This window comes from Ptychodera flava, chromosome 4 (assembly GCF_041260155.1).
Source record: "Ptychodera flava strain L36383 chromosome 4, AS_Pfla_20210202, whole genome shotgun sequence".
Lineage (NCBI taxonomy): Eukaryota > Metazoa > Hemichordata > Enteropneusta > Ptychoderidae > Ptychodera > Ptychodera flava.
Genome location: NC_091931.1, coordinates 18,023,963 through 18,046,883, shown reverse-complemented (window position 1 = coordinate 18,046,883; position 22,921 = coordinate 18,023,963). Strand labels below are relative to the sequence as shown.

The 22,921-nt window shown below is 37.0% G+C and overlaps 2 protein-coding genes across 8 annotated transcripts in view; both read left to right on the top strand.

The window, feature by feature from the left end:
* Positions 1–2,994, top strand: part of LOC139131070 (cilia- and flagella-associated protein 337-like) — a 48,287-nt gene extending 45,293 nt beyond the window's left edge. For all 6 annotated transcript variants that reach the window (XM_070697007.1, XM_070697008.1, XM_070697010.1 and 3 more), the window contains exons 23-26: positions 79–167; positions 605–819; positions 1,048–1,163; positions 1,815–2,994. In XM_070697007.1, coding sequence (XP_070553108.1) covers positions 79–167; positions 605–819; positions 1,048–1,163; positions 1,815–1,968 — 574 coding nt within the window. In that variant the 3' untranslated portion in view covers positions 1,969–2,994. The remainder of the gene's footprint in view (positions 1–78; positions 168–604; positions 820–1,047; positions 1,164–1,814) is intronic.
* Positions 2,995–5,077: 2,083 nt separating this feature from the next.
* On the top strand, positions 5,078–22,660 carry LOC139131081 (mitochondrial ornithine transporter 1-like). 2 transcript variants are annotated; one of them, XM_070697030.1, is made up of 6 exons: positions 5,078–5,305; positions 7,139–7,334; positions 14,458–14,854; positions 15,921–16,096; positions 17,823–17,981; positions 18,566–22,660. In XM_070697030.1, the coding sequence occupies exons 2-6, from the start codon at positions 7,190–7,192 to the stop codon at positions 18,676–18,678; spliced, it is 990 nt and encodes a 329-aa protein (XP_070553131.1). In that variant the 5' UTR covers positions 5,078–5,305; positions 7,139–7,189; the 3' UTR covers positions 18,679–22,660. The 2 variants fall into 2 exon arrangements, with proteins under 2 accessions (XP_070553131.1, XP_070553132.1); XM_070697031.1 differs by having other exon boundaries at positions 5,098–5,298.
* Positions 22,661–22,921: the final 261 nt, after the last annotated feature.

Here is a 22,921-nt window from a genome sequence, read left to right as displayed (position 1 = left end):
TCATTCTACACTTAGCTTTCTTCAAGTGTCTTTCAGTTTACCTTCATTTTATCTTTAATAAAATACTTTTGTCTGCAGTATGGACCTGGTCGAGGAACATGGTTTAATTTTGACATCGTCTCTGGACTGTACAGTCAGGTTATGGACGATAGAAGGCGAATATGTCGGTAAGTGCACATGTACAAATAATATAGACTGATGGCCTTATGGAATCATCCTTTCCTCATTTGTTTCTCAAACTTGTTTTCTTCATATGCAATGAAAGGTACTTTCTCTTTTTATTCTCCTGACGTATCTATAAAGTGGTAATGTAATATTTACTATAGGTGTGATATATGTGATCTGACAGTCAGGGCAGGGAGTATTGGGATTTTGAAAATCAGTACTCAAAACTAAAAAATTTTAAGTGTGAGATGTCTGCTGATGTGAAGCGAGCTTGGAAGGTGCTGATTGGTCAATTGTTACTATTCACAGCAACTTGGAGAGTCTATTTGTATTATTCAGCCAACCAATTGGATAACAGCTTCCAATACACTGCACATCAGCCCCGAGATGCTATTCAAGTTGAGACCCCAGTAATTATTTTCCCTCTCTTTCTCCATAGGTACATTCGGTCAGCAAGAACCCTGGGATGTTTACAACAAAGCCACATTTCTACATCCCATGGTGCCGTATGATGTACTTGTTGATCCCCAGAGCCTTCCCCACCATCCTTGCCTGGATGGGAAGTTGACGGCAGCTCAGGTCATCCATGCGGAATCTCTGGAAAATGGAGAGAATGACTCAGAGGAAGAAGAAGAGGAAGAGGAGGAAAGAAAGGTAATCACCATGGAAACAAATGTCCAGAAATTTTCTTCATCTTCCCAGTTTTCACCAACCTGCAAAGAAAATTTAACACCATATCAACTTTACAAAAAGTTACTACCATGCACAATTATAGATATCAACAAATTATCAGTATCATACTTTTTCTTCCTAATGTAGAGTATAGATTAAGATCTATTTGCTTTTCTTGACACATGTTTCTAAATTTTACACTTTTTCCAGAATGATGCCGTTAATATTACAAATTACCTTGGAGTCAGAACTCAGTTTGTCTATGATGACAACATGATCCAGGAAGAACTCAAAGGGAAGCCGTACGATGATGGAACTGGCAAAAGGTAAGGTGGAAATTTTTTAACCCTTTGAATGCCAAAGTCGACTTTTGTTGCCTTTACAGAATATGACATAGCAAGCAACTTTTTTTAGATCTAGACAAGTTTTTTCAGATTTTTCCCAACATTTTGGTCAAAAATTGCAGACATTGAAATGCTTTATCCATTTGGTCCAAATTTATCAAAAAATTATAGAAAAATTCATAAAGATTGGTAAAATGTTACACTGAAATTTTGGTGGAAAAAATGACAGCACTCAAAGGGTTAATACGAGTGGCCATATTTTTTGCAGTAAAATAGGTGTGACATGACGGCACTATCAGTTCTCAAAATTTTCAAAAGTGTGTTCTCACAGTCAAGAAACATCAAATTTGCAGTTGTTGCCTTTTATCATGAATTTTATATTATTTTCACTGGCAGGAATTCAAACCTTATTGAAGGGCAGTTCTAGTGTGAGGTTACTAGTCACGGAGAAGTAGAAAATATTTCCAAGAACACTGATGATGAAAATGTGTTTTAATCAGTTTATATAATTCTGATGACTGTTGCACACATGTCTTTGATTCCTGCATCAAAGTGGCTATCCAGTGAAATGTAGAGAGTGTTTGAAGTTAAAAAAGGGTTGCATTCATTGTCTCTCTGTTCTCACACGTACAGGCTTCGTCATGAAAAACACAAACCCCGGCCCAAAGACAGAGGTGGACCCAATGCCTACCAGAACTTGAAATGCTTCGATTTGGATGACACGCCGCCACCGTCTGCTCCCACAAAGCATCGCGACAAAACAGATCCATTTGACTTTGAAATATAGGAATAAGGAATTGCGTACTGGTACTTTGCAATTAAGAAACTCATGACCTTTGACATGTAATTGTATCTTGTCAGCAAATTAAGTATCTTCACATTGCAAATGAAGACAAAAATTTCAAATTACGAAGGATGACATTGATGATAACTAATATGGTACATTCAGGATTGCCGTCCATAACAATTTTGTAGATAAAGTTCAAAACTTACCTGGCTGTATATATTTTTGAAGAATTTTTAGAATAATGTAAATTTAATATCATCGCAGATAAGATATTCCAATAATATGTAATTTACTGTAAATATTCCACAGATAATGTTTTTCAAATAGATTTGTGTCCGTCCACCATAGTTTGTATATAGACACATTTTTCTGTCATGTTTTCAGAAAGCTGTATGTATAAGTCATCGTTGGTCTTTAAATCTAAATCATATTACAAATCAGGCATGTACTTATCTTCCCCGACATGGACAATTCAATCATTAACTTCAGGAAGTGTGTGCAGGTCTTTTTTGACAGAAAGGAAGAAAAAAAAAACTTGTGAAAATTATTTACATGCGTATTTCGGAGTGAAAATAAAAATCACAGCAGTGAAAGGTTTAAAAGTAGAGAGTATGAGTTCAAGGTCAAGTTGATAGCACATATAGTTTAAGATCATGGTTCATCATTTTTGTGAAATCCACAAGCTTTTTCATCACATAATTTAGGGACTGCTTTCATGTTTTTGCCAAAGCTGGAAAAAGTTGTTTGTTACGATCAGTGTGGAAACTGAATTCCATTTCAGATGAGATCGGAAAGTCCACAAGTGGTTCATAGATCATTGTAGGGAGATGTCAGTGGAATGTGACTTGACATACGTTGATATCAATGGAATATGCGAAGAACAGATCTCATGAGATCTGTCATACCTTTTTTTGAAAATTTGTACTTGAAGCTGTCTCTGTTAGATACAAACTGTAATTTTTTGTAATGGACATATTGATGACAGGTGATATTGTAATAAAATATGTGGAATGTTTTTTCATAAAATATGTGTTCATTTGAAATTTACTCATACATTAGAAAATTGTGCATGCTTGCTGCAATGTGTGTGCTGATTGTTCATATTTGTGTAGACTGTAAGATGAGAGATACTACAATTTGACAGATCGTACCAATAGCATAGCAAGCAAGACTTAACAAAGGTTCTCCGATGGCTTACATTATAAGTCCAATTTTAGAGGTGGTATCCAAATCAGCACCTTCAGTTACAATAGTTTTTTGGGAGCCTTTGAGAAAACACATTGCAACGATCCCATGCCGTAAGAAACATATCATATTCTGAGGGTGCTCATATTAAAGCTGCCAATGTCTTTCATGTCAGATGGACTTTCGCAGATTTACTCACACCTCTTTGGAGTAAACAGTTTTAATCATCTGCATTCTCAAGGTTGGGCAAAACATTTCTACCAACATTTCCTATTTTCAATACCAATGATGCTTTCAACCCAAGGAACTGTTTAATCTGACAAACATAACTGAACAAACAGTACATGAGCACAATGTGTAAAGATTGAGTGATTAAAATTTTACTGTAAGTAAATGATATGTTTTATATATATATATATATATATATATATATATATATATATATATATATATATATATATATATATAATGTGTTTACAGGATACTACACACATACTAATCTGCTAGTTCAAATAGTTTTTTTGTGGCTGATATGTTTTATATATATATATATATATATATATATATATATATATATATATATATATATATAATGTGTTTACAGGATACTACACACATACTAATCTGCTAGTTCAAATAGTTTTTTTGTGGCTGCACATTTCATCCTAAAAGTAGTAGGACTTACTCAGGTGCACAGAGCCAAAAGTTTCCACACCGAGGGAGTTACAATGGTATTTTTCGCACTAAAAAGTTACATGTCAGAGTAAATTACAGAGTGACGGTGTCATGAAAATACGGGAGCTCATACCCGTTTGAAAAGCTCTGATGTTGAATGGCATTTACGAAAATGTGTGTATGTGTTAGTGTGAGGGCGCTATACGAGTGCAATTTAGCCATGGAGCTAGAAACGGAGCTCCATGAATTAATTAGCTGAGATCCATAAGCATTTCGACTTTTTGCAGAGTGGGTCGTCCATCTTATTAATTTTTATTAAATTTGAATGGAAAACACAAGTTCATCATGCATCCCTTGCTCAAAAGGATAAACCTACTTCGTGTGAAAGTTATTTCTTCCACAACAGCAACTAACTTTGTTAAATATAACTGAGCTTTGTGTACTTCTTTCCTTTTAATACGACACTCGCTGAGTGTGTAATTGTTGAGCAGTACGAAGCGATTTATTTTGTATACTGTTAAAGCTCCATGCGATTTATTATCGTAAATATATGATTACAACAACATGCTAGTTTCTCTACTTTCTATGGTGCAAATGGCTGGTAACGACATAAAAAGGACAAATGAACTTGAAAAAATCCCAAAACAAATTTCCAGACCCCTAAAAAATAAATAAATAAAATAACGTTGTAAAATTATCTTCTTACCCCCCAAAAAAACCAAAAACCAAAACAAAACAAAAACAAAAGCCCTGGAAATAATTTACCAAGTATCCAAGTATTACATGTAACCACTGGTGGTCTTTCATATGTGAATATGCAATGGCGAATCAGAAACAGAAATTGCTTGTCAAACCTTGCGATGAGAATGCAGACCACCACCCTTCCGTATCTTCCATGGAAGATCAAAGGTCGATGTACTTTCCTATGGTCTGACTATGCATGCCTGATGGCGATACATGCCATATACCACAGTTTGACCTACTACTTTGAGAGATTGCGTCATCCTGTATTGCTCTGGCTGTATGAGGGTCGTACCATTTTGTTAGAGGTAACTATTTGTCATTTTTTGTGTAAAATTGGTGATCTGTTCCGATTTTATCACAAGCCCTTGGAGCAAAAATATTTCAGTATTGAAGCAAATGTCGTATTTGTCACGTGAAGGCATACCTCTATTGGGACACGTTCCGGTAACAATATTATGTGCACTGACGCTTATGGTTTTGTAAAAATGGTAGCTTCCACTACATCCGCGCCAAACACATGCACCATCTGCATGATCCTCCTGCTTGTCGAGCATGCATGATGTACTCGAGCTCGTGCTACTTCTCTTGATCAGTGATCAACACGACTGACAGTCTCTATCACACCGTGCACCGATCAAACCTCGATGATAGTCGGCGAGGTAACACAGTGTCAGTCCATCATCCAGATGATCCCGATACATACAGCAAATAGTTGAGAAAAGCAGAGTATTAAGTAAGTACCTGTATCCTTGTTCTATGGTAAACAGCGAAAGTATCACAGTGTGTGTTTGTTGTTGTAACTTGCATTCTACATCCGTGTGTACATCGCACCGTTTCTGAACTTTCGATCGCCATACGAAAATATCATGGGATGGTGAAGTCATTTGAACAACGGTATTCAACGTTTTGTAAGTGATAGGAGAAATTCACTACACTACTGAGCGCTGAGCAAAAATCGGCATCGCTATGTCATCCTTGTTGTTGTTATGCGAAGATCGCTCGAAGGTAGCTGCAGTGATTGTAACCCACTGTCCATGCGCCGGCTTTCTCTGTCGTGTTGGTTGTGTAGAGGAGCTACACCAGGAGAAGCCGGGCCCGTGGGTATCAGTTACATGCAACTAGCTGCAACTTGCAGGTTCCAAAACTTGTGTGCATAGCACAGCCATTATATTGTTGTTTTGATACAAATATGTTACATTGTAACAATCACCTCATACGCTTTATCTCACACTGACGCAACACAGCAAACAGTGGACCCCATATTTTTGATTGAGTGATGACATTTCACGTGCCAAGGTATTTGCTGCAGTTTCTTGAAGATTTTTTTGTGTGACCTCCTCCCCCACACAAAAAATCTTCAAGGGGAGTTGCCGGGCTACGAAACTGCAGCAACCACGCTGTCTGATATTGTGTTATATTACGGTTGACCATATTTTGTTTTGCGGTAACCATTGTGCGGACGACTTTGATTGATAATTTCCTATAAATGGTGTTTATTTCAAGTGACGGGCATATTGAAACATATAGACAATGTAGGCTACAGTATTGTTTTGGTGTGGTTTATGGAGACTGTTTAAGTCAGGCACGAGCCATTAAATCTTTTCAGGGGATCAAAATAAGAAGTTATAAAAGGTGAATTTCTGCGCATGAAAAAAGTGACTAATGTGTTTTGCAAAAAATGATTCGCACTTCTTTATCATAAACAAAAATATGCTCCTCCTTTGAAGAAAAATAGTACGAACTTTCCCCTCCAGACTACGTGTTAGCAAATCATCAAAGGGAAAGAATTTGCAGGCACACATTCTGACTACACAGTCCACTTCAGTCACATGGCCCCTCTCCACATTGATTATTCAGTTGTGGTGACAACCGGCCGACTGATGGCTATTCAAATTAATATCACTGCTATAATCTTATTATGATATGGAAATCCAGTGAATGTTATTGATTCTCACAGATGTTGCAGGATCTCTGAACGTCATCATTTAGGCTCGTTGTTTTAAAGCTCTTTATTGTCTATGGGACAGCAATAAGCAGTGTTATAGCAATGATGTTACTGACCTATAGATGAGGAAGATATTATTCAGTTGAATGGCAGCATTCGTTAGTCTGAGCCAAGTGTTTTGCACTAGCTCTATACATCAGGATTTCTTGATTTATCCCCTTAGAAATATGAACATGAGATATCAATGATAATTTTGGACCCTCAAGCATGTTTCAGGATTTCAGAATTTTGCAACACTCAGTGATTTTTGCTCTAAGTATTATGCAGTGGTCAAATCCAAGTATTCTTCAAATGGAATGAATTGTTTCAGGTGTCAACCAGCTCAATTTTCATCATTCAGTGGCACTCTTGCTTCTTACTGTACAGTACAACTCAACAAGTACTTGCATTTGGTATAAATTTCTTAAATTTAAAGTTGACATATTTGATAAATTTCTTGAATCTGAGGTTAGTAACATCACAAGTTTTATAAGTACGGCTGCACAGAGATGAGCCATAGTTAAGTGTCATAGAATGAGAGATCTCAATTTTATTTTGTGTATTTTTTCCTCATTTTGTCAGGCGACTTTTATCTATATGGTATTTCTATGATTGTTTGATGATGGTATTGTTATGACGACAGAAGAACACGTTCAGCTTCATCCCGGTGGGTTGCATGTGGTGGATGGACATATCCACCACCATGAACCAAACCTACCAACGTCTGATGTCCATGTCGCTTGGCAGACCTTTTCAGAATTCACTGCAGGGGCAGCAGGTGAGGAAACATTTGATGTCATCACAAACCAACAGACAATGATTCTGTCTGTAGTCTGTCGTGTGTTGCAATTGTAGGAATCTCATGAGAAAAAATCTGATGATTCACAACATCAATAAAAACAGATTTTGTTGCAGAATTTCTGATAGAATTGCATCAAATTTGCATAACAATAGAATTGATTGTTATGTTGATGTGAATTTTTATTATTTTACCAAAATTACAGAGTAGTGGCCACTATGCTTTACTTGCTCTAGTGAGAACACTAGATTCTAAAGTAGAAACAATATTTTCTTTTTTAACGTTTGGTCAACATTTTGTAAAACTTCTGAAGTGATCTGGTATTGAATGTCTATTTTCCAAGTTTTTCCTGTACTGACTCAATACTTTTCATGGCAGCTTAGCCGTCATATTGACTGCTCTACAAAAATATAGTCTTAAGATTGGAAATAGTTCAGCCACCCAGCAACTGCCAATCAATATTTCACAAGGTATACATTGTTCTATTCAGCTGTCATCTACGATGTTTTGATTTTTGAAGTGCTGACTGACTCAGACTGACCTTGAAAACTAGGACTTTGAGCGTGCGAAAGTGACCAAATATGCCGCCCCTAACATACAGCTAATACATATATCTCCAATCCTTTGTGTTTAGCAGTCAGTTTTGGTTTTGATAGTGACATTAGGATCAAAATTAAACCACAGTCACTAAGACCATGATTAAGCTAATACATACCTCAAAATTCACCGACTTTTGCGCAAACTTTTGGTAATAAAACATTAAATCAGTCCCTGTTGATATCAACAGTAAAAATCAAGGTCAATCAAATATTTTGAAAACAGCTTATCAAAGAAATATTAAAAGTATCCAATATTTATTGACTCGTGAAATTCAAAATGGCCACGTTCCCTGTGGTAAATCTATGGTAAAAAGTAAATTTTCTATTCTCACAAAAATAGGCCGGTGAAAAATTCAGTAACTCCATCAGCTTCAAGTTCAGCCAGCAAGTGGAAGAAAAAAACAGTATTGTCAAAATTTTAGAGTTTGAATATCTGTTCCCGAGGACTGTAAGCATTATTCTGTACTTATCTCATCAGCCAAAACACTGTACATAATGAAATGCATGGCATGACCAGTCAAAAAAATAAATCTGTGTTTGTTATTATCTGTATTACTGATAAATAGAAATGAATTAACATAAATAATTACTAGTTTACAGAAATAAATCCTCAAAAATAAAAATAAACACAACATCTCTTAACTTTGACCTTGTATTCTGTTGTCTCACTTTCTGTGTAGAATATTGCCGACTGCTCCGTTTGGGTTTTAGAGTCTTTATGTTATGGAAATTAGCCAGAAATCTATTGTTCCCATTATGTCAAGTTTAAAAGTTATTTTTTTCAAAAAGTTGCACATTACTTTTACACAAAAAAACAATTGGTGGTATGTGTAAGCTGTAATATTTGTTTCTTTTGTGGTTCCAAGTATACAATTAGAATCTATATTTTAAAAATAGTAAATGTTAACTCTTGACTACATTCAGACATTTAAACTACTTTTTTGGGGGGAAATTTTGACAAGACTCTCAGAAATACCACCTAAGGGGAATTGTGAAGTCAGTACTTAAGATAGTTTTTATGCGACATTAAAACTACACAGATGGGATCTGACCACTGGCTACAGTATGCAAATTTGTCCACATCATTATCTGTGCAAATCAATGATGTTATACATATGAAAGAAACACAAAATTGTAACTAGCCTGATTAGAGAAAATTTTCATATATCATGCCGAAGTCTAAAAATCCCACAGTTTTCTATTTTTTTTTCAGATTGTAGGTAGCTATTTCCACTAGGTCACTCTCATATAGTCATCTTACAACAGGTGACACTGGCTGGTGTTTTGACTTAAGGTATATGCACCTCGAAAGTGAAAGACTTAAACTTTTGCTCAAACTTTCCTAAATGAAACTTTCGACCATTCTCTTACCAAAGCAAGAATAAAAATCAGGGGTCACCGTGCAAACTTTGGTACCAGAGGGACAAATAAATTGCGATTCTCGATATTTGAAATTCAAAATGGCCGCCATCCCTGTGTTAACTCTATGGGGAAAAATAAAATTTTTGATTTTTGAAAAACTAAGACGGTGAAAACTTTTCTTTCGCCAAGAGCTTCAAAATGAGCCCCCACAAGTGGTAGGTCAGAAGAAAATTGATAAAATTTCAAGGCCCGAATTTCTGTCCCCGAGGTGCGTTCTACCTTAATTAAGCTCACTGCGTTATTTTTATAAAGCTTCTATTCACAGGTAAATAAGCATGATGTGAAGGTCAGAATTTGATCTCCTCTCAACTTTCTGACAGAGAAACATTTGCACGGAAATGTAGGTCATTTTGTCATTCAGCACAGAGTGAAAAGACTACCCCAGGTGAAGTCAGTATTCAAATATCTTGACCTGACCTGGTTCAGGAAGAATGTGTCTGTTCTGCTGGCACAGTGTATGTACACTTGCAGTAATTTGCATTTTTCATAATCCTGGACATCTGGTAATCCATAGACATCTCTCTTGAGAGGAGAAGGGAAGTTCTCCCGACTAGAGAGATGGTTCTTCAAGTCCGGGCACTTCTGTTGAGACAAATATTTCTGAGATAACTCTGAGAAAAAAAATTTAAAAACTGACAAAAGAAAAATGTTGAATTAAATCAGTGCAAATATACATTCATTTTTGGTAGTTCAATGTTATCTAATCTGTTCTTTGCTGAAACTCTCAATCTGACAACTGTACTCTGCAGTGTAATGCAGTATCTAAAGTCAGATCATTGATCGTAGCATTCCACAGCACATTGTAGCTGTCCATCTGTCGTAGAGTTGTTAAAGGGCCTATGACATGATTTCCAAAGTTTTTATTTTTTTCCCTTCAAAAACTCAGCTAGGGACCTGTCTATGGATTGCATATTGTGTCAGTTCTGAAAGACGTGCGAGAAGGGCGAAATTTGACTCCTTTTTCATGCCTGGTGATCAGGGGCCTCTTCCTACCCGAGCCAGGCAGCGGCATTAGCATATTGACCAACATGTACAATTGACGTCATTTGTGGCACGCTATTGTCACTAAAGTGTATTTAGCGGTTCTTGCATAAATTAGACCACAAATAAAGTCAGCTATATAAACAGTGCTCACAGACGCCCAGTAAACACTGTCAAGGAAGCCACACCGGCGTCCAGCTGCATAATATCAAGTTGCTTCCAGCGGGGACAGTTTTGACCAGAATTCAGAAAGTGATTTCGAGGGGAATTAGCTTGAAGGCGCATAGGCAACCCCAGGCATCCGGGACGAGTGTTCCAAATCAGAGTCAGATTCTGACTCTGAAGAACAAAGCGTGAGCGGACAAAGCAATAAGAATGCTCGGGACAGAATTGAAAGTACGATGAGGCTACGTTTCATTTCTTTGTATGAAGTAGACAGTATCAGTCTTAGTTTAAGCTTTTCACGGTTGGATTTGTTTTTATAAAGTAGAGCAATCCGCGCGCCTGAGTCTTTCGATTCAATGCATTGCATATTGTAGCTGCAGTACTATACAGTATACGTCGGTGCACTGTGACAGTTTTCCCGACGACCTCAGTTTCGGACATTCAATCACATGCTGTTCGTCCGACTCACTTCACTCCGTAATGATAGCGTTTTACAAGTTGTATGACCTCATATTAAGTCAAGTGATGCTGCTGTCCTGTTTTGGATAGTTTGTTTAGTAAAAGCTATTTTGGGCTATACAAATTTGGCGAAGTTAGCTAGACCATACGATAAAAGGTGCCGAAAGCAACATATGTCCGTAGGTAAACGCCAAACACGTCGAAGTATGGTTATGTCGTCTACTAAACGTAACTAATTATCACGAAATATTTACATTCAGTTTTTTAACACATCAAAAATGAAAATTGGGGTTTTGAAGTTTCAAATATCAAAATTTTGCCGCTAATCACTTTCCAAATATGACGTCCGATCACTGCGATAGCAGTCCGATTACTACGCACTCAACACGGGGTCAAAAAATTTGCAACTTGACCCCTAAATACCAATTCTGTTGCGTTAACACTTTGAGGATAAATACAAAAAGGTTCAAATGGTATGGTAATAAAATTCGTAGTGCTCGTCATTTATGAAAACGGCTTTGGGCGAAATTCACATACCCTTTCCGAAAACTATCACTCTGAGTGTAGCTGTGTTGGACGTCGACCTTTGACAGAACTATCATTTCCTTGGAGCACGAGACAAATGGTGCAATCGACCCATGTTCCCGTGCATTTTCATAGCAAATGAATCCTGAAAAAAGTGTATTTTTGTACATGTTTTGATGAGGAAAACAAAGAAAGCTTGTCGCCGCATTGTCGGGTCGCCATTTGAATCGCCGTCTTCACCGTTCACGATTGTGTAGAGACGGGAAGCTTCCTGCCGCACAAATGTTTCCCGATGAATGGCGTAAGACATCGACTGTCATCCTTCTTGTAATGTTTATTTCGTATATTTGGCACGAAAGCATAGTACACCTAATCACATAGCCTTACAAGTCATTTTAATTTCTGTCATTTTAATTTACTCGATCGGCGAGGCGATCTGCCGTAGGCGACATGTGACAGTTGGTGATTTCCTGAAAGACCATGCTTACAATGTTCTCTCGTGCGTTGCGAGCTGGGCGTACGTTCTGAGCAAAGGAAGCCCTTGCCTCATACGGACATGAGATTGCGGAGGTGTGAAAGACTGTTTGCCCGTATTAAGATAAGTCGTCGGCTCAACTTCGAAAAGCCGAAAAAAGTCGAACGAATTGGGCTAGAGGTACACGCCCACCCGTAACTTTTACTTGCGTTTTATCTGGACAAGGGGGACGATACGCAATGCAAGACAGTGACGTAGGCTAACTTCAAGACCCAAACAGTGATTTTTATGTTTGGTTGTATGGGGCATGTCATAGGCCTTTAAGTTACAAAGGAATAATAGTCAATATGTCATCTCAACAGAGAAAGGTTGGGAAGATATCAGGTGGCAAGACAGACCGTGGTTTCATTTCCCCTATCACAGGCTGAGCATGGTTTAAACAATTACAGCAGTATACTTCCACTGCATCATGTTGTAAAGGTCTGTAGGAATCCAATTGAATACCGGAATCGCAGTTGTGACATTTCTGTTATGTGGACACTTCCTGTGATAAATTGGGCAAATTGTTCAGGAATGAGGCAATGCAGTATTTTTTCATAATTTTCACTTCTTCTCAATGAGTCACATAGTGTGGAAATCCTGAAAAATATGTCAGTTTTTCCTCTCAAAATGAAATTGGAATATTCATTGATTCACGTGCACAATTTTCATATATTTATTATATATAATGTAGGGTCAATTTTCCTCACAGTTATATATTGAATTCATCCTTTATGTACAAAAGCAACTGGATGAAAAAACTTGTTCCTTAGTGAGTTAAACCTGCAAGGCTTTGTATAACTGTACTCGACAGAAACATACAACCAATGTCACTGAAAATTTGCATAGTTTTGTTATGAGTAAAATATCCCTGTGACAGCCCCATATGCCGTTTTACTGTCGTGTTTATGTTGTTTCATTCATTCGGCAAATGTAGCTATATTAATCACAAGATCCTATGGGCAAATAACCATGGTTGAAATGATTGCCCTGATATTATGTATGACATGTTTTTTGTGAGACTTATTTCATAAATTGCACTGAGCTTGAAGGGCATCAAAGCTATTAAAATTTTCAATCCCAAGCAAATCAGTCATCGCAGGAGAATAGAGATCTTCTGTTTGAAATAATAGTTGAATTTTTCATGTTTCATCCATTTAGTGTATTCATTCAATCAATCAAGAGTGAAATGATTGCATGAATCCTTTTAATAATAAACTGGGTTGACAGTTGATTTAAAAGCTTTCATGTGCTATATGGTTTGCCATAGATGCATACAGTAGCTGCTATCTCTGTGTGTCTCTGCAGTACACATAATTTGAAGAATGTATAAAGACCCGAAGGTAGTTTAAAAACATCATAACGTTTCCACCCTAATAGCATCCTGAGGGTAGAAAGCGGAAGTAATATTTGTCATATTCATGTCTGTAATATGTATATTTCTGTACAACAGATGGTGTGTCATCGTAAAGGCTGATCTTTAAAGCAGGATGTAAACTCTCTTCAGGCCCACAATGCTTATCACAGAGTGATACTGCTAACTTATAATGCAGCCCAGCTTCATATACCAATATGTTTAATTTCAGTGTCTTCTGAGTTGTTGATCTTCTAAGTATTTAGTATTTTAGTGAATAGCAAAGTGGGAATGAAATGACAGTATACTGATACCATTGTCACTCAACCATCAATTACAAATCAAACCCAGTGATGACTATAGTACATGTATTGACCGGTTTCAAACCGCCCTTGCCCAAATGTGATGTGTTCAAATGCAGGGTGTTCCTTCCGTTATTTACCTCGCAGTCAAATGCAAGAAATAACAGAGTGGTTGGACATTAAGTGTCATCAGAGTGCTAAAATTGTTCTAATCCCAAATAATCAACACAGGTTGAAAAGAAATTCAACAATCTTGGTTAATCATTCATAAATAGTCTGAGTCAGCAATATTTGTAGAACTTAGGATTGTTGTAATTCACAATTTCATTGTATGAATTCTTTTCTGAAATAAATTTACTGATTTTATTCTACATGTATACATGTATACATTTCCTGTGGCATTGCATAATTGAAAAGTTTTATATTTATAACGTGCATTTTCTATGTCATTGCATATTTCGTTTTTGTAATAAATTAACTTCTTTGTGTTTTTCCATAGGCATCGTATTTGCTCATCTTGAATTTTCCTAAAACCTATCCTCTTGTCGGGTTAAAAAAAACCCAAAAACACAGAAATACAAGCCCAATGTTAATACATACACTGATGAATGATGTTATGTATTTCTTGATTACGATAAAGAAAATAGCTATTTCTGATTTGTAATACCTTAAACATTCTGTTTATTTTACATCATTTTATGAAAAAACCAGTGTTCGCCCTTGGACAGCAAACAGAGAATTTCATTAAAGGCACCTTATTGGTCTGTTCCTCTTCATCTAGGTGGTGTTGCCTGTGTTCTGGCTGGTCAACCCTTCGACACAGTGAAAGTCAAAATGCAGACCTACCCGGAGTTTTACCCCAGCAGTTGGAACTGTTTCAAGACAACCTTCAAGGACGAGAAACTTCGCGGCCTCTACAAGGGCACCGTCCCCGCTTTGGCTGCCAACATAGCGGAGAATTCCCTCCTCTTCATGTCCTATGGGCTGTGCAAGACGCTAGTATGCAAATTATCGGGGCATTCGTCTGCCGATGACTTGAGTTCTCTGGAAAATGCAATGGCAGGGTCAGCAGCTGCCTTCTTTTCCTCTCTGGGACTGTGTCCGACAGAACTTGTAAAGTGCCGCATGCAGGCCATGCATGAAGTCTTGCAAAGTCAAGGACAAATGGATACGGGAAGGTAAGACGGTAAAGAAGCCTTTGTAAAAGTCACTATTTTATCAAAGCATGTCATATTCTTGAAAGTGGCATTTCATTCATAAATTATGTCTTTATGCTGACAGTCATTATTTGACCCAGACATTGTGGGTGGATAATGCAAAAATGAGAAATAAGAGTATTTCATATTTTTACATCACAATCCAATATTTGACAACAGTTTCCAAATTTGAGCGGATGCATTTTGGTGTATTATGGTTCAGATTTATACCGAGGAAGCAACACACAATGCCACCTCACTGTGTCTTGTCTACCTCAGATAACATACGTGATGAACGTTCATTCTCCCAAATGTACAATTCAGTTGACTATTGAAATGAAATGCAAACTTCTCCACAAAAGTCATCAATTTTTTTTATCAATTTTACAAGTTCCTCTCAGACTACCAAGGTCAAATATTGACTGTTGGTATAAGGATAACAGTTACAAATAGATTGAATTATTTTATGTGGTACTACAGACATTACCACATTGACGACTACACTTATGATGTACTGTTTTAATATTTCCTCATGGCATGAGATCAGGACCCCTGTGATCAAAACAAATACGTCGGTCAAATTTCAAATCAGCAGAGTAAGAATTTACTGCAGCTGTGCTGGCCTGCAAGCAATTTGTAAATAATGTCAACAAATTGCCTGAGTTCAGGTCAGTGGCTGACAAATCAATACAAAATTGGGCAGATACGCTTATTAAACCGTTACGACAGTTTGGTATCTGTCTATCAAATTCATAATAAGTGACAATGCAGTGAGAGAATTTATTGTAAATGCTGTTCGCTTTGAGTTTAGATTTTCCTGATGTAGAGGAGGAACTGTAACCATCACGTGGCTCTCAAGCTAACATAGGATAATGTTCATTCATGTAGAAAGTAACTACTGTAATTGTTTTTCAACACATGTACCATGCACACTGCCCTTTTCCCCCTTGTGCAAAGTCTGGCACAAGTTTAAAGAATTAAAATATTTATGTCTTTTGCTATTTACATCATTTGACTCTGATGCCGTTTATCACACCATTATCACCAGGGTATCCGCTCTGCGAATCACCAAGACCATTCTCCGAGAAGACGGCATACAAGGTTTATTCAAGGGGCTGACAAGTACGTGGGCGCGGGAGATGCCAGGGTATTTCTTCTTCTTTGGGGGCTATGAGCTGAGTCGGAGGTTACTGACGCCAAAGGGCAAGTCAAGAGATGACCTCAGTAAGTACTCAATTAAGAGAGTTAGTCATACAAAGTGGTCAGACATCTTTTGAAATACTTTCAAAAGCGAGTAAACAAAACAAGTTGGCATCTAAGATCTACCCATTTTCACCTCATGATTGAAAATGTACGCACCCTCCCGAATAGACTGTACAACGTGTGTGTTTTAAGTTCCCATTTGTCATTTGTATGTATAGCTGAAAGAAAACTATGGGATCAATGGGCCCACATCTTGGACATTTCTGCTTTAGAAATACTAGTAATATCTTGTTTCTCTTGACTGCTGTCTCATGTAATGATGCAACCATAATGGAAAAGAGTTATGATCGCCACCGTCCAAACATGAATCATGTTCTTTAGGGACATCTTGTTCAATTTGTTGGTGTTCCCTAATCACCTTCAACAGTGTTTGAAAAAAGTCTCACATATATTTATACATAGTATGTATGCTCTGTAGGATTAAAAAAAAATGAATTGAATTTTTTAAGCTGCCATGTCTACCTCCTTAACCCTTTCACCACCATGGTTTGACCCAAACCCATTCTTATAAAATGGTGATTGTGGACCTGTTTACAGGGAACTTTGGGGTGAACAGGTTAAACACACGACTTTTGTCTGTCATTCATAACACTGAAATGAGGTACACATATCAGAGAAGGTTGAAAAAGTTCATAGTTCAAAAATACTGGTATGCTGATTGTGCTTTTTTCAGCGGAAAAGAAATTATTTCCTGCAGTACCTTAGGGCATACTGACTGTTTTATTTCTGCCTCAGGAACATTTGGTAGTGATCCATTAGAAATAAAAAAAGCATACCTGCATAAAATCATGTAGCTTAAAGCCAACATACAGTATGGGACGTATCACACTCATAAATCATGTTGCCATGGTAACTGCTACTTCAGATGTCTCATTCTCACTCATTTGTTCTACTGTAGATATTGTATGAAATATGACGTGTCACATTTCTCTGCCCATAGTTATATTACTCTTGGATTGTAAATACGACAATCACGCCTATATAAATTTTCTCACATTGCTGTTGGGTCACAAATCTAACAATCATGCATAAATTAATTTTCCCTCTCAGCAATTATGATGGAAATAGTTACGATATAACCTTTTTAGCTCATCCTCACCTGCAAGTAAAGTGAAGAAATAAGCTGATACAGACATTGTCAAATGTAATTTGAAAAATTGGCACAGTAAAATCATTTTGAATTTTTTCAAGTAGCAGATCCGGCTGCTAACATGAATTTGATATGTAAATTTCAGCATCATTACCCTGTACTTTTTTCCTAGAATGGCACCTTGGTGCACTGTAAAATTATGAATTAGGACGCCATCAGGGAGTCTGTACAGTACTGGTGTCTTCATTGAATATGTGTCCTACCAGTTTAATACAGAGATTACATGTTAATTTATAATGTACGATTTATTTGCGATCTGTCCTTTGGTAAACAACAAGTCAGTGAAGTTAAAGTAATTAACCTCTTCTACCAGGTTTCATAGACAACCCATAGAAATAAATAAAACTTGGGAGAAAGAGTACTAACCTCTTTCTATAGAGATTAGCTGTCCCAGGCAGACTTCCCATGTGTATCATTGTAATCATTTCACATGCTTTTTATTATATATATCAGAAATATTATGACTCTCTCATGACAAAAGTTAGCTATAATATTTGAGATTTTAAAACTTCATATATGTACATGCATCTCCCACAGATGTTCCAAGGGTGATCTTTTGCGGTGGTCTGGCCGGGGCTTTCTTTTGGAGCTCTGTGTATCCTATTGACGTGGTGAAGTCTCGCATACAAGTGCAATCCATGCTCGGCAAGGTGGAGGGGTTCATGCCGACACTGTTGAAGATTTATCGGACAGAAGGTAAGGGCCGATCCAGGATAAGCAGAATCTGCCAGCTGGATGAGGGTTTACAAATCATAGCGTTGACAAACATGATTTTCGGGAATTTTTTTCACAGAAGTTGAATTGAAGAATTCAGATGCATGGGAAAGTGACAGAAAAGCAGCATCATCAGCCAGGGTGTCATCATTAACATCTGAACTCAAAACCAGCTAATAAATTCTCATCCACATAATTCAAAGGACAAATATATACTCTAAAATCAGAACTGTATAGATGGCATACTTGCTTTTTTCCCCGTTTTATGTCAGTTATTTCACAGTTGCCCCAAAGTCATGATGCTGTTACTATGTCAGCATGCTGTTGTTGCTATGGCAAGGTGGCATTGCTGCCAAGGCAACATTTATTACCATGCAGACGTGTCTTTTTATGCAGAATAGGGTGTTATAAAAGCACAGCTTACGCTGGTCATGATGTAGTGTTGCTTATCCTTCAGTGTTGTCAGCAAAATACCCCACACATCCAGTCATCACACCAGCTGACATGTTTGTGAAATTTCCATCAAAATTCCTTCCTAAATGCAGAATTCTTTTGTTTCTTTTCAGGAATGCGAGCTCTGTACAGTGGGTTAGGTCCCTGTGTTCTCAGGTCCTTTCCTTCAAATGGCGCCTTGCTTCTGGCATTTGAGTGGACCCGTAAAGAGCTACTGAAGTTGTGAAGTCTGCAATCATCTTTTCAGAGTCACAAAACGCACAGTTTGAAGACTTCAAGGGGTAGCTAACACAATCATGTGTAGTGCATTTGGTCATCAGGTGCTCTCCCTTAGACTTTCTGTGGACAGCAAATATCATGGTTTTTAATTAGATAACAGCAGAGGACTGCATATAATTCAAATAGGGTAATTAATTGCGATTGAATAATTATTTAACTCAGTATCTGAAATGTGATTCCTGATACAGGAAGTTGTCTATTTCACAGCTAACTTAAAGGTAGTAAGATGTCTTTAAAAAAGGCAGTGTAATAGATGTTCTGGTAGCAGCTTGAGTGGGTAGTTTTCCCGTTTTCCTTATTGACTTCATGTTATAGCTTTGATTACCTCAGTAGATGACTCCTAGCCCAGTTCATACAACAGGGATGAAAGTTTATCCACAGAATTTCAAAATTGTGTGGAAGCAGCACATGTTGTGTAATTAAAAATTTTTCTGGATCCAACATACTTGTCCCACAGTGGCCTATAGCTGTGTTCTGTGGTGATGGAGAATCGCTCAGTAAGTCAGCATAACTTGGGGCACATCAGCCCCTGCTGATGTGCAGCGTGCTCGGAAGGTTATATGTCATTGGTCGGCAATTACTATACACAGTAACTTAGGGAGTCTATTTATATTATTCAATTATAATAGTAAGATTCAGCCACCCAATTGGATAACAGCTACCGAGACGCTGCACATCAGCAGGAGCAACTTGGCTTTGAATATTAATAAGCTGAGTGTATTTTACACACTCATGCCAAACATTTGCCATAAACCATTTCTTTTCATTTTTACGAAAATCATTTAAACAAAAAGTTTTTTTCAATTATGTTCTTTCTGAAAGTGTGCTCATATCCAGTGTTCTGCAAGATTTATTGAAAAATGTTTTTCTCACCACGCCTTGGAAGTTACACTGTCAAGTTTATTCTTTATCATTCAGTTGTTTTCATGGTACTGTTTTATCAAATGGTAGCATTTTGGCTACTTGATGCCAAACAAATTATCAAATGACAGCCAACATCAATCAGGGAACTATACGTTTTCTTGTATGAACTTGGATTTAACAAATCGGTAAGTGCAAATCTTCTGTTTGCATTACAGCAATTTTATTGTGCTTTCAATAATTTAGCTGGTGAGCTAACCGTAAGTGAAGCATATGCATATTATTGGTCAATTTTGTGACCCAATCCAACATGGCCAACCGTAGCTGACTCAGCTCAGAGAACTACTCTAGTGTGACAGCTCTAAACACATTTTGGGCATTTATCGTGGGGAGTGCAACAGATGCATCAAGTGTTAGTCAAACTATAACTGGCTGTTAGGTAAACAAACTGTAAAGAGATTTGTTATCCATACATCATCATCCAGGGAGTGGCAATGTAAAGTTTCATACACTTGATGCATACTCTGCACTTGGTAAGTGAATCAGGAAGTCATCTCAAGACAGAAAAAACAAACAGGAATGTTAGTGGTGAAAAATAAGCTTTTTGCCGTTATTTTTCAAAAGAAATCAATCCTAAGACATATCATTAAATTATTATGTAATATACATTCATTTCTGAAATTTTGCAATCTTTGCAGTGGATGTGATAATTCTTAATGACACCATATTGCCAGTTGCTACATTTTGTAAAAGCATTATTCACTTAGATGAAATTTCACAATTTTTGCTGATAGATAAAATCTACCAAATGAAATTGGAGGGAAAATGGCAAACCATAATAGATTCTATCACAGTCACTCCACTCTAGCATTTTACTGGGAGTGAAAACACATACATACAACATCAAAATCGAAAATTGAACCCATTTAAAATTTAATGCTTGTACAGCACTCAAACATTGTCTTCATCTGACAATCTTTTTTCAGTTTTTAGGGGAATTTTTGTTTTGCTTGTTTGCTCTTTTGTATGATTTTAGTTTAATCGAGACCATTATGTTAATGTAACAGAAATGAATTTGTAGTGTGTCATGTTTTCCAAACATTGTCAGTGTTTAATCCTCAGGGCACTGAGATCTTTGTAAGCTGCAATCTCTTTGTGGGTGTATTTTGCCATATTTCATTTTGGGAAAAATGCACTCTGAAATATAAAAAAAATATACTCAATCAGCATTGTTATTGCTTTTAATTTGAATATGAAAATGCTCAAGTGTCCCCAACCACAAGACAATCATAAGGACTGCCCCAATGGGTAAGACAGGATCACCTTATCTTGAATTTTGTAATTGTCATTTTGTTAATGTATATCCTTGTGTCACTGGAATGCTTGTGATTAATTTGGAGGAAAACATAGCTGACCTTTAAATTTCATGATGTACAAATTTGTGCTTTTATCTCAGTCAGTATAATTTTATGAAAGTCACTGTAATTTAATGATTTTAATTTTAGCATGTCGCAGATTTGCTATAGCAGCATTTTATGAAATAAATTTTGACTGGTTAGCATTTCCAAGTAGACACCTGAGAAGATACTAAGGGCTGACATCAATCAGCTAGTACTATAAAATGTGCAAGTGCTGATATCTTTGGACATTTTGAAATGCTGCAGTATTGTAGTTGTGTATTTTAAATGTATTCTTGGACTGCATAGAAGCTATAAAATTGATTGATGAATAATATTCTGGTATCGCAGACATTTTAAATGTGTCCTTTTCTGCAGTATAGAGATGGCAATGTAGCAGAGAACATTTATGATTGTGTTAGTCGAAATCGAGTGAATGTAAATTTCACTGGGAGAGGTACTTGTAGTTCTGTGTGTTATTATTGGCATGATATTGACAAGCCTGTGCCATGAAAACAAATGAATACGACTTGTACCCATTTTTGTCACACTGGCATGGTACAACCTATCTTTCCAAAAATAAGCCTGAAATGTATAAGCCTCTAACTTCGCAGAGCTTTCATACCTCTTTCAGACGGATATCGACATATCATATATTTTCAGGGTTATGATTTTGTACATGAAATATACTGTACCTGTATGTTGTGTGCTTTTGAAAGTTTTGAGACACTTCTGCTATCTCCAGACACTCTATGACTGCTTGTACTCACCAGGGGGGATAGCATTTACCCTTTCCCCCCCATGGTTTAGCCCAAACCCTTAGATTATCAATGGTGAGTATGGACTTGTTTACAAGAAATGGGGAGAAGAGAGGAGAGGAAAGGTTTGAACAGGTTAAAGGAACAGTGTACCTTTTATCAGCCCATCAAAAAATAAACAATTATGAAGCTATGAAAGTAAATCAAGTCAGAATTAATCCTGATCTCTCGTAGGAGTAACTAGTGGCCAGTTTGCAAGGTAGTTTACATTACTTTGCTGCCAGAGATACATGTAATATCAAAGCACAGTGTATGTATAGAGGAAAAAATCAAGATTTTTCCACAGTCAGTAGATTTCTAGAGAGTACATTGTGAGTACATTGTGATACTCACTCTGGTTTATTCTTCTGCAGGGCTGCAGAGTCATAACATACATGTATGAAGCTTTTGAGGTGTAACTTTATTTGGTGACATTCACCAGAGACTTTATAATGCAATTTCAGATTCTATAAATTCACATAGGGACAGGGACATGGAAGATGTTTCCCCGCCTACCAGTCAAGACAAGTTCCCACTGGGACATATCCCACCCACTGGTCTGGAATGTCGTCTTGTATATGAATTTCCCAGGGTACATTGCCTCAGAACACCATTATCTGACCTTTATCCTATGTACAGTAAGAGAAAAGTTACATGTACACTAGTCTTGTATATTGACCTCTACCTCTGAGACTGTGTTTTGGTTTTGGTCAGGGTAAGTGTCTGGTAGGTTGATGTCCAGCGGGGAAACTGTCCTGTGGTAATCATGTGCAAACATACACTTGGATTGTAATTATGTTTTATTTCATGTGTATATGGTAAACAAGACTCATTCCTTCAATAAATTAATAAAATTTCTCTTTTTACACTCAAAGTTCATTGCTGTACAACATTATTCCTATTGAACACGTAAACTGGACTTAAATATTGGACGTTTGGTTGTTTCATGGACTATCACAGGAGTGTAAATTATTACTCGGTTGGTGCACACTGCATAAAGCAGATCAGTATTCTCTTGCACTATTGGCTTTACCAGGCATCATTGAAGTGAAAAATTAATAAAAGAAGTGGAAAAATATTGAAACATATCAAAGAATTTGTGCAGCTGTGATCACAGTATGATCTAAATCGGCAA